This window comes from Doryrhamphus excisus, chromosome 8, assembly GCF_030265055.1.
Source record: "Doryrhamphus excisus isolate RoL2022-K1 chromosome 8, RoL_Dexc_1.0, whole genome shotgun sequence".
NCBI lineage: Eukaryota > Metazoa > Chordata > Actinopteri > Syngnathiformes > Syngnathidae > Doryrhamphus > Doryrhamphus excisus.
The window spans coordinates 3,525,971-3,538,374 of NC_080473.1; the positions used below are offsets into that span (position 1 = coordinate 3,525,971).

General features: G+C 44.7%; 1 protein-coding gene across 5 annotated transcripts in view; it reads left to right on the forward strand.

The window, feature by feature from the left end:
• LOC131134963 (cell adhesion molecule DSCAML1) overlaps positions 1-12,404 on the forward strand; it is a 112,699-nt gene that overhangs the window by 68,742 nt on the left and 31,553 nt on the right. For all 5 annotated transcript variants that reach the window (XM_058080709.1, XM_058080708.1, XM_058080712.1 and 2 more), the window contains 7 exons: positions 1,095-1,241; positions 1,324-1,602; positions 3,719-3,994; positions 4,072-4,371; positions 8,565-8,707; positions 9,017-9,146; positions 11,160-11,438. In XM_058080709.1, coding sequence (XP_057936692.1) covers positions 1,095-1,241; positions 1,324-1,602; positions 3,719-3,994; positions 4,072-4,371; positions 8,565-8,707; positions 9,017-9,146; positions 11,160-11,438 — 1,554 coding nt within the window. The remainder of the gene's footprint in view (positions 1-1,094; positions 1,242-1,323; positions 1,603-3,718; positions 3,995-4,071; positions 4,372-8,564; positions 8,708-9,016; positions 9,147-11,159; positions 11,439-12,404) is intronic.

Genomic DNA, 12,404 nt, shown 5'->3' on the forward strand with positions numbered 1-12,404 from the left:
TGCTACTTGGATCAAAATATCAGTTTAACATCATTTTCTGAATGTATATGGTACAGTAATCCCTCGCCACTTCATGCTTCACATTTCCACGTTTTACTTTACCTTGTTTTTTCAGAAAGATATTTATATTCGAGTAATTGTCCAATATTGTACTGAACTAGTTTGTTTGGCCCGTATTGTATCCTTCTGCGAAATTGATTACTCACCGTCCGTACATGTATGGTACAGCTGCTAAATAATACACCATGGGGCCAAGAGATTGCCAACATTTTGATAAAGAAGCCAGTATATACTTCAAGTTTGCATTCATTCATTCATTTTCTACCGCTTATCCTCACGAGGGTCGCGGGGGTGCTGGAGCCTATCCCAGCTGTCTTCGGGCGAGAGGCGGGGTACACCCTGGACTTGTCATCAGCCAATCACAGGGCACATGAATATTTGTCAAAGCAGGCACCGCTACTGTCTTGGCTGTGCTATAATTTGTTAGACAAATACACCACATGGTGGCGCTGTTATTAAACCCTAAAGTTAGACTCTGTAGGTGACGTGTAGGTGGTGTCCACGTTATGAACCAGTTCAATTCCTTAGTTAATTTTCACTGTCCATTTCATAGCAGTAGATCCTTTTACATCTTTAAAGATACCATCTTCATCATTTGAAGATACCATCTTCAAAACGAGGACCACCTTGAAATGTCTCCCATAGCTGAATGGGCTCCACAAAACACAACAGTAACTTGAGGGTGTTTAGCTGAATCTCCACCGAATTTGGTACACACCTTTAGGGGACTGAATAACACAAGTCTGTTAAATTGGAGTAAGATTGGTTGAAAAACATGGCTGCCATCATGCAAAACATCTTTGCAGAGTCACTGGCTGGCACTTAACAGCTAATTGCAAGTCATTAAAACTTTGAGGGTATACGTACATGTATTGCATCATTGCCAACGTGTCTTCCAAAGGATTTTGACCCCACAAATGTAATTTACAAATGACGTGATGAAAATACATAGGTCATATATTGTGTTAATTCTACTCTATGTTAATATCTACTCATGATAGTAAACATCCATTCATCTGCTCTTCTTTCCGCAGGTAACCGTTTTTTCCTGACCTCCTTTGGCGCTCTGTATATCTCAGAGGTGCAGAAGGAAGACGCTCTGTCCACCTACCGCTGTATCACAAAGCACAAGTACAGCGGAGAGACTCGGCAGAGCAATGGAGCCAGGCTCTCTGTTATGGGTATGCCACCTCTTCATAATAAGAGAATGAAGTCATGATCTCTTCTGTGTGTTCATTCATCTGCCCTGCTTCGACCCTGTAGACCCTACGGAGTCCACCCCGTCAGTGCTGGACAGTTTCCAGTCCGGTGAGGTGAAGGTAGGGCACAGCGTGGAGCTGCCCTGCATCGCATCCGGTTACCCCAACCCCACCATCAGGTGGTTAAAGGATGGGCGGCCCTTGCCGGCAGACTCCCGCTGGACGCGCCGCATCACAGGCCTCACAATATCCGACTTAAGGTTGGAAGACAGCGGCAACTACATCTGTGAGGTCACAAACAGCTTCGGCTCCAAAGAAGTGACGGGTCACCTCAACGTCATAGGTGGGTGAGGAGAGGATGAGGGTTTGAACTGCTTCCTGTTTATGAATGATGACCAGTAAACCTGTTATGCAAAATGTCATTTCTTAAGATGTTCTAACAATAACATGTGTCCCTAAAGTCTTTTGTATGGCCACCAAACGTGGGAAAAGTCTATCATCGCTATCATCACTAGTTTTCCCCACTTTTTGGGTGGTGGTAGAGTGGTCATCTCCCAACCTGAAGGTTGCGGGTTCGATCCTCTGTCCTCCCGGGATCATGTTGAAGTTCTTGGGAAGGATACTGAACCCTCAGTTGCTCCTGATGCTGCGTCATCATTAGGTAAATGTACTAATAGTGCCAAAGTGCTTTGAGGGCCTTGGAGGTGATTGGCTGAAGACGCAATTTTACTAAAACCCGAGCCAATCCTCATTGGTTATGTGGTTATCTCACACCCTCCCTTGTCACTCTGCAACACGCTCACATTCTCACTGCACTGCAGATTAGTTATGAAGTTGGTGATATATTTTTAAGCGGCTGCAGTAACGGGGTGTCGAAAATGGTAACGGTGTTATGCTGACAGTAAAAGTAATTAGTTAGATTACCTGTTACTGTAAAAAGAAACGGCATTAGTAACGCCGTTATTCCCATCACTGGTCAAGCACAAGCCGGGGTATCTGCAGCTGTGGGAACACAGCTGGAGAAGAGCGCATAAATGGAGGACAATATTTCACTGCTTAGCTCACTTTGTGTTGCAAACCAATGAATCCGCATTTTGGGTCACCACTTGAGGGGTGATGGTGGATCCCGTAGGCAAACAATTTGAGAACCATCAATATACACTACTGCTCAAATGTTTGGGATCACTTGCAAATTTCCTTGTTTTCCAAAGAAAAACACATTTTCGTGCATTTCACAAACAATTTTTTCCATTTCACAAACAATTAAAATGAATCAGATTATTTTCAAAGAAGCATCTCCATTTTTGCATTGAGGCCTACTATCAACAACTGTCAGTCCTCTGCATCAATTTCCTGGTGTGGCTGCTAATCCAAGTTCATAATTTTATAAGGCTAATAGATGATTAGAAAAGCCATCTAAAAATCTAAACTAAAATCTCTTACCATGCTGTTAACTACTCCCTTCAGAGAGCAGCACAAACTGGGTCTAACAAGGACAGAAAAACGCTGCACAACTGTGCAAGAGAGTGTGTAGTTTAAGACAAAGATGCCTCACAGCTGCACTAAATAGTAGCCATCAAACACCAGTGTCAGTATCAACAGTGAAGCGGCGACTTCAGGATGCTGGACTTCATAGCAGGACTGCCAAGAAAAAGCCATATCTCAGACTGGACAAAAACATTTCCAAGTCATCCCAAACTTTGGAGCGGTCGTGTATGGCATCTATTACGTTGAGCAGAGTTCCAGTGTATATGTTAAAAGTGTCATGCTCCCAGTAATGCTTAGGAATACCACTTTAAAATTCCAGCATCTTTGGAACAGAGACGCCGGTCAAAGCAGAAGAACCAACACATGCCAACTGATGTTTGTAGTCTTGGCCAGTCACTTTTCACCAGTCCGATGTACGTATCAGGGGATTGGAAGAAAAATTGGTGAAGTCAGAGTGGACATTGAGCAGACTGGCCATGAGGCACATCACTACACAACCCACAGACATGCTGTGACAGGACATGAGAGCCAGGACACACACACACACAAGCTGACTGCCGATAAAGAACGTTATCCTGTGTCACTTGCACCCAGACACACACATTCAGGAGCCATTGAGTACCTTGCACCAGCTGCTTTATTATTCAGTGACATCTTCTCCCTTGTATGTCTGATTTTCACTTAGGTTTACATACAGAATGCATACAAATATAATGGTAATGTAATGTATTTCCACTAAGAACACACCATTTTTGCATTTTCATTGTCAAAAAGGCATTTGACGCCCTTCTTCTGGTGGACTGAGCTTAAGGTACAGGGCTAAAACTCCATGTGCTCCACTGATTCTTTTTGGTCGAGCCAGGTCAGGGTTTAATACGCTCTCCGGAAATGAGAATTTATTCGCCACTATAGTGCATAATCAATGTTTAGATTAGTTCTTACAAGCCTCTCTCTCTACCCTCCATCTTTAGAGCCCCTGCGGGTCACCTTGTCCCCCAAGAACCTCAAGACAGGCATCAGTAGCACGGTCATCCTGTCCTGTGCTGTCCAGGGTTCTCCCCACTATACTGTGTCATGGTACCGTAATACGGAGCCCGTCCTGCCTGACCAACACTTCTCCATCCAGGGCGCTCACAACGAGACCTTGTTTATTTCTGCCGCACAAAAAAGACACTCAGGAGCTTACCAGTGCTTTGCCATACGCAAGGGTCAAACTGCCCAGGACTTCTCCATCATTCTGCTGGAAGGTGAGGACAAAAACGTCAAGGATGGTCAGGATGTCTCTGTAGATGAAGCCCTGACTTTTTCTCATCATTTTACTCAGACGGCACGCCGCGTATTGTGGCCTCCTTCAGCGAGAAGGTGGTAGTACCAGGCGAACCCTTTTCCCTGATGTGCACCGCCAAAGGAGCGCCTCCCCCAACCATCACCTGGACCCTGGACGACGAGCCGGTGGCCCGCGACCTGTCCCGCGTGCGAGCCAGCCAGTACACGCACTCGGACGGCAGCACCGTGAGCTATGTCAACGTCAGCAACCCCCAGATCCGCGACGGAGGATTGTATCGGTGCGCCGCACGAAACTCGGCCGGTAGCGCCGAGTACCAAGCGCGCATAAACGTAAGAGGTGCCTGTCTACTTTTCAATATCAGTCATACTCGAGGCCTCACGCGGCCTCATCCCTACCTGCTCCCCAACCCTTCTATTTCTTTATTTCTCTCTCTCTCTCCCTCTCCCTCTCTCTCTCTCTCTCTCTCTGTACACATTTCCTCACTTTCCTACCTGTTCTGTCAAGTGAGCACTCTGTCGCAAACACAGCATCTTACAACATCTTACAGACATGGTATACCCCTCACATTTCACCAACCACTTTATTATATCTCAACAGACAATGCTCTACTAAACTACGGAAACCGGGCTATACAGTACGTAAGAGTAGTCACTGTACAGCTTGTACAGCAGTACCAATTCGATGAATAATTTATTGTATAAATAACCACAGCTGGCCCTACCCAATGTGACACCCAAGTCCATCTGTGATTTACAGGTGCTTACGAAATAAATTGAATGTCATAGTTTTTACCCTTTAATTTGTAACATAACATGTCACCCAATTTACATGTGTAACAAATTAGAAATAAAAATCTGAAATATAATATAAATACCCTTAACACAAAATATAAATTATGTTACTAAAATGAACAAATAATTCATTCATTTATTCATTTTCTACCACTTATCCTCATATAAGTGTCGCGGGGGGTGCTGGAGCTTATCCTAGCTATATTCGTGGGAGAGGCGGGGTACACCCTGGACTGGTGGCCAGCCAATCACAGGGCACATATAGACAAACAACCATTCACACTCACATTCATACCTATGGACAATTTGGAGTCGCCAATTTTTGGAATGTGGGAGGAAACCGGAGTACCAGGAGAAAACCCACGCATGCACGGGGCGAACATGCAAACTCCACACAAAGATGGCCGAGGGTGGGAATGAACTGGGTCCCTAGCTGTCAGGTCTGCGTGCTAACCACTAGGCCGCCGTGCAGCCCTGAACAAATAATAATAAATAAATATGAATAGTAATGTTAATACAACAATCAACCACACAGTTTGTACACAATAATACTGTACAAGCTACAATAGTAATAAATATCTAATAATAATTTGACCTATATGAGGAATTATGAAATCATACTAGTAAATCTGATAACATTATAAAATAGCTCAGATAGCTAGTAAAAAAAAAAAAGGGTGCCCTTTCTGTGATGTGCTGCAGACGGTTCAGAGGAAGACATTTTTCACCAAATGCTTTGCAAACATTCCGTGATGAGGAAAAAAAAAACATCGCTATTCAAACCTTATCAGCCACCTGAAACACCAGCGTCACGACAAAGCTAGAAGCTCGGAGCTTGTTTCTATCGCCGAGATAGAAGCCCGAGACCTAAAGAGATTTACGTGATTTAATCATGGAAACAGTGATGGTGCTGGATGACCAGAAGTGAGAGTTGGGGTCATAGTTTGTTCTTCTGAGCTTCCGCTATTCTTAAAACGTTTTATTAATTGTAGTGATGTCATGATATTTGGTGAGAACAAATTTACAGGTACCATTTGTCAAATCTAAAATTGTCTGATTCATTCTTCCGACTCAAACTCTTGTTAAATCTAAATTGGAAAAAAACAAAAAGTTGATTGGTTCGGTATTGTTCTTGAGAAACAGGAAGTTATCGGTATGGGATGATGCCGCCATTAATTGTTATACATATATTGAGTGCCAGGATGATTGTGCCAAGCATGGTGGTGGTAGCGTCATGGTCTGGGGCTGCATGAGTGCTGCCATCACCGTTGCTGTGGTTCATCGAGGGGAAACATGAATTCCATCATGAACTCTTGACATTGTGAAGAAGAGCATGATCCCTTCCTTTGGGAGACCGAGCCGCTTGGCAGTTTTCCAACATGATAAAGAGCTCAAACACCCCACCCCCCAAGAGGCCGAGGAAGCTGAAGGGGATGGATTGGCCAAGTATGTCTTCTTCTAAAGACATGAACCCCATCGAGCACCTCAAGCGGAAAGAAGATGAAGGTGGAAGTGGCTAACATCCACTAGCTTCATCAGTGTGGAGGAAGATTCCAGAATTCCACGCCCATGGGGTTTAAGGCTGTGCTAGATAAATACTTATTGTAAATATCGACACTTTGGACACAATTTGGACACGGTCGCTGTGAGGTGGACTCACTTCTGTTGGCAGCTACGTATATAGGCAATGACTATACTACTATAAAAATATGTACACTGACTATTCCAAAGTACTTTCACTTCTAATTGCCCCTTGAGAAGATGCGATAAAAGGATTGTAAGGGTTGACATAAACACAAGGAGGAAGAAGAGCACAGAAGCAGATGGTTAAGCTGTGGATGGATGTCACGAGAGAAGAGGAGTGACGGTAAATTCTGGTGACAGAACCGGTCCTGTCAGGATGCTGAGTGACCTTGATGGACGTGTCTCCTCCGTGTCCTCTCTCATGCTTTTCTCCATTCTTTGGTGGAATGTGCTGATGTGACACACAAGTTCGCTCTAAGGAGATGCTGTCGTGACAATGAGCAGCACTGCCAAAGAACTTCAGTGCCTCCATACAACACAAATTGACACACACATGCATGCATGGACCTGGAGTACAATAGTGCTTAGCCACTTATAGAAATGGGATACACTCAAGGTAGGGGGCCAACTGCCATTGTTGAAAATGCACTCGCATACACTGTAGCCGTGTGTGTTTTTATGGTAGTGTGTGCGAGACTGGTGCTGCTGAATAATACATCTTTGGCTAGGCAAAGCTGAGACTTCAAAGCTCAGCACACACTGAGAAAAGGAGGCGAATGAGAGAGGGGGGAAGTGTGTGTATATATTGAAGGCGACACAAAAACAGAAATGTGTACAGGATGAACATTTTGTCTCCATTAAAATTGGTTGGCTGTATAGAGCACTGTGGACATTTTGTACATACAGTACAGTGGTTGTTTTGGTTATTAATGTCTTTGAAAATTTATTAATTCATTCATTTTCTACCACTTATCCTGAAGAGGGTTGCGGGGGTGCTGGAGCCTATTCCAGCTGTCTTCGAGCGAGAGGTGGGGTACACCCTGGACTGGTGGCCAGCCAATCAGAGGGCACATATAGACAAACAACCATTCACACTCACATTCATAACTATGGATTTTGGAGATGCCAATTAACCTAGCATGTTTTTGGAATGTGGGAGGAGAAAACCCACGCATGCACGGGGAGAACATGCAAACTCCACACAGAGATGTATCAGACAACGTATTGTCTGCTGAGGCATGGCATCCCACTCTTCTTGAAGGGCAGCCCTCACGTCGTTGAGGTTCTGGGGTGCAGGGTTTCAAGCCTCTACACAAGCGACTCAGCTGATCCCACAGGTTTTCAATGGGATTCAGGTGTGGACAAAGTGCAGGTCATTCCATTTGAGGCACACCAGTCTCCAACAGCCGTTCCCTGATGATGTGACCTCGATGAAATTAGGCCTGTGTTGTTCATGTAGGGGCACAATCACTGGATTAACGATGTTATTCAGGTCGTATGAAAGTGTAGGGGAGTTCTATGCCAACTGGACACCCCTGCCCACACTGTAACACCACCAAAAGTTTGCCTGGTGACAACAGTTTCTGATGCATAGCGCTCTCCCTGACTTCTCCAACATCGTTGCCGGCCATCATTTCTGCTCAGTGTGAATGGACTTTCATCAGAGAACAGCACTGAGGCCCACCGCTCCCTCATCCAGCGTGAATCCTCCCTGGCCCATGCAAGACGATGATACTGGTGCCTGGTGGTGTGGTTTGGTACCGTGCAGGTCGTTTAACGAGCAGACCACGCTGATGTAAACAGTTTTGAATGGTCTGACGTGACACTTGAGTGCCTCTAACCTCCCTTAAACGTGCCTGGTGTTGAGTGGCTTTCATCATCTGGTTTCTCAGGGCAGTGTTCACAATGTAGCGGTCATATCCCTAACTTTTTGTGAGTAGTGTATGTGACCTACTACTCTCTGGGACCATCCGTAGGCGGAACATGTACAGCACACTAGCCATCATTTCTGCAGAACGTTCTACTTTCTCTCTTTCTCTCCTTATCCCGTAATCCCCCTTCCCTGCTATTCCTTCCCTTCAAAATTCCATGTCCGGCCCCTGACGCCATCAACTAACCATCTTATTTTCCTCTCTTCTTCCTCTTCTTCTGGTCAAATCTCTCCCTTTCTGTCTGTATCTACCTCCCTGCCATTCTCTTCATTACGTCCAACAGGTAATCCAAGGATTCGGCCCATGAAAAACATCACAGCCGTGGCAGGAAGAAGCTCTTTTGTAAACTGTCGCGTGATTGGCTACCCGTATTATTCCATCAACTGGTACAAGGAAGGACTCCTGCTGCCTGACAACCATCGACAGGTGAAATTTTTGCTCTAGAGGTAACATAAATGTCTTACAGTATGACTAGGCCAGGCAAAAAGGATGAATTCTGCACGTACGATATTTGCAGGCTTTCTTTTGCGCACCCCCGCCCTCCAGTTCACATTCTTACATAGTCATTTTTCAACAGTGATTAATGGGTGATATATGCATACAAATATAACAAAAGTAGTCATTGAGATTTTTACTGTTGAGGATATTTTCGCCCTGTCGTTATTTATCCCCCTTGAACTTACGTTAAGTGACCTGCAACGGAAGTGTCAGCTACATTTGTGGTTGTCTTTGGAGGTGGTGTTCGAAAACGGCACCCTGAAGCTCACCGATGTCCAGAAGGGGATGGACGAGGGGGCGTACGTCTGCAGCGTGCTCATACAACCTCAGCTGTTCATCAAGCAGACTGTATACGTCACAGTCAAAGGTGAGTCAAAGGATTTTTTTGGACTCCAAATTATCCTGAATAGCATATGGTTAAAAAAAAAAAAAAAAAAAAGACTTGAACTGATGTTCCACATACGTAGGCCGAATCCGAACTATTCTTGTTTGTTGAAGTAGTTTCAACTTTAATGCAAAAGGCTTTTTCAGTTCAAAATTTTCAGGTGAGGAGTCTCACTATTTATGTCTCTGGTGGGTGTGTCCCCTAGAGGTTGGTCACAATAAGGTTGGTGGTGAACGACCGTCCTGCATAACAATACGTTATTGTTTTGACGTAAAACAGCTTATTTCCTACTTATCTAGAATTTGGATGTTGTTATCCTCAAAGGAATGTCCCCTTCTTTTTGGGATGCAAACAATCTGCTGACTCTGGGTCCAAAGAAACTGCCTAAGGGTTGTTTGGTCTCTCCGCTGTAGAGGTCATGCATTTTCAATTGTCATGTTGCCCAGACAAACATAATACAGCATTGTACTTTCTGTACTAGTTTCCTACTAAATCTTACTGCAATTTTTGCATTTACTTGGAGTTTTTACATGGTTATTCACTACAGTTGAAAAGGTGGTTTAATTTAGTGAAATTCCATGGGAATTTATTCGTATGAATTTTTAGAATATAATTTTTTCATCTTATCTGTGGACAGAGCTTGAATCAAGGTCTTTCTTTGAACAAGGAATAGTCATATTCCCCACATATTCCCTAATTTAATTTCAGCTTGTTCATATTTATATTTGGATGATGCTGGTTCCAACAACTCATACAGTGGTTTGTACAGATAATTGAAGATTAAGGTTCTTAATAGTATTTCACATGATGGATCATGATGGAACGTGCAGCCTGACGGAAAATAATTGCAAACCACTATTTTAAGCAAATTTGGTCACGTTGTTAATAGTAAAAGTCTATGTTTTTTACTCAGGATATAACAAAGTGTAAAGCATTTTAGACCTGAAAGCTTGTGAGTAATGCAGGAAGAGAAAGCTGTGTGCATTGCATCTAATAACCCCTGATTAAGGGGCGGAATGCTAGTGGGCTCTTGCAACCAACAATTACACACAGCCCAAGTGCCGTGCAAAACGTTTGCTGTACCAGATGTATGGTGGATGTGTTTGCTTTTTACTTGTTGCTTTGTGTGATTATTTACCTTCAAACAAATACCCAATGTGCACCTCATCCGGGCTGTGCGAAAACGGTACGGTTGCTTTGTGTTTGCGTTCATGCGTGTCAGTGTGTGCTCGTCATGTCTCTGATTTAATTAGATGAATTTTAATGAGGTCCAGATTAAATCCCCCAGATGTCTCAGCTGTACCCCCCACCACCACCCTCCCCAACTTTGAATCACCTCTATGGGTCTCCATGGCAACACCATTCTCCCCCTGCGGATGGGGCTCTAATTAGAGCAGCTATTATGGGCTGCTTTATCAGGGCAGGGCGGGTTGGAGTGGAGAGGTTGGCGGGGGCACCGGCGTAGCGGCTACTGGGCTAGATAGGCAGGTTCAAATGGTTCGCTTTTGGGTGGGGGTCTCTTTAAATTGGGTGAAATTTTAATTTCTCTCCTTCTCATGCCCCCCCCCCCCCCCCCCACACACACACACACATCTCACACCGCTGACTCTCCACCTTGTGTCCTTTCAATGCCCTCACATCTTCAAATCGGCACGTCTCCTCTTTCCCTATGTACTGCCTTCACATCGTCTCTTTACTCTATCCTTCACTTATTCATATCTGACTTTGAATCTCTGTCTTCACCTCTTACTCACCCTGCTCATTTAAACAACCATCAAACTGTTTGACTGTCTTTTCCGCCCCTTTTATTTCCATTACTCGCATTTCCTGTCTACTCTAACGCTCCTACCCTTTATTTCACCCTGTTGCCTGTCCTTGCATTGTCTGCACCGCCACTCTGTTTTCATCATCGCTGCCATCACTTTTATGTCACATCACTATTTCTCTTCCCGCCTCTTCCTCCACACCTTTTCATTCACGTCCAAACCCGTCCAGTTCCACCCCTGATCCAGCCGTTCGACTTCCCACCGACCTCCATCGGTAAGCTGATGTACATCGCCTGTGTTGTGGCGTCCGGCGACATGCCCATACGCATCACGTGGCGTAAGGACGGCCAGGAGATTGTGCCGTCGTCGGGCATCACCATCGACACCAAGGAGTTCATGAGCTCCCTGCAGATCTCCAAGGTGTCGCTCAAGCACAACGGCAACTACACCTGTATCGCCAGCAATGACGCCGCCACTGTGAGCACTGAAAGGCAGCTCACGGTCACAGGTGAGGATGATGAAGGGCCAAAAAAAAAGGCACAACTCTGCAAGAAATCACTAAAGAGCAGAAGGCCCAATTCCAAAATCATTGATGCAGCTTGTATAGCAGTACAGATTCACTATCCACTGGAAATGACTCAAGCCACAGCCATGATTGTCTAAACAGCTGGCAACACCTCAGAGTGAGCATGTCCAAATTGTGTCCTTGGTGTCAATATTTAGTGTGAGCGCCATCATTGATCTGAGCACAGCTGCACAGGTTGTTGCTGGGATCCTCTTCCACTCCTCCATGAAGACATCACTGGTGGAGCTGGTGCATGTGGACAGCTTGCACTCCTCCTTTCTTCCTTCTTTCCTTCCGGTTGAGGATACCCCGCCCAATTGGGTTCAGGTCTGAGGAAGACAAGGAAGCAAGGAACTTGAGGCCTTTTTCATATTGGAAAACTGCAATGCGGGCCATTTTCCCGAAGGAAGTGGATTGTGTTCTGCTGAATTCATGTTTCCTTCTATGAACCGTAGCTCACCGAGTGGTGGGAGCACTCATGCAGCACCAGATCATGACACTACCAGTACCATACTCGACTGTATGTAACACAACACAATTATCTCTCTCACTTGTGTTGCCGGCCGGCTACAGTATGTAGACAATAACAACTGGGTATTAAATCATTTTCAGTGGATGGTAAATCTATACTGCTGCCCAAGCTGTACGCTAACTACTCTAAAATATATCAAAGTTTACCTTCTATAGTGTTGACTCTTGAGAATAGTGTGGAATGCTGATGTATGAGTTGTGTACTCACTTTTGTGCCAGTGCCTGGAAAATGAAAATATGTACTGTACTTTTCGGACTAAAGTCACACTTTTTTTCATAGGTTGGCGACTTATACTCCAGAGCGACTTATAAATGAAAAACTGTTTATGTTACATAAACCTTGGACACCTTTTCCGTTCATGTTTATTTTTTGTGTAG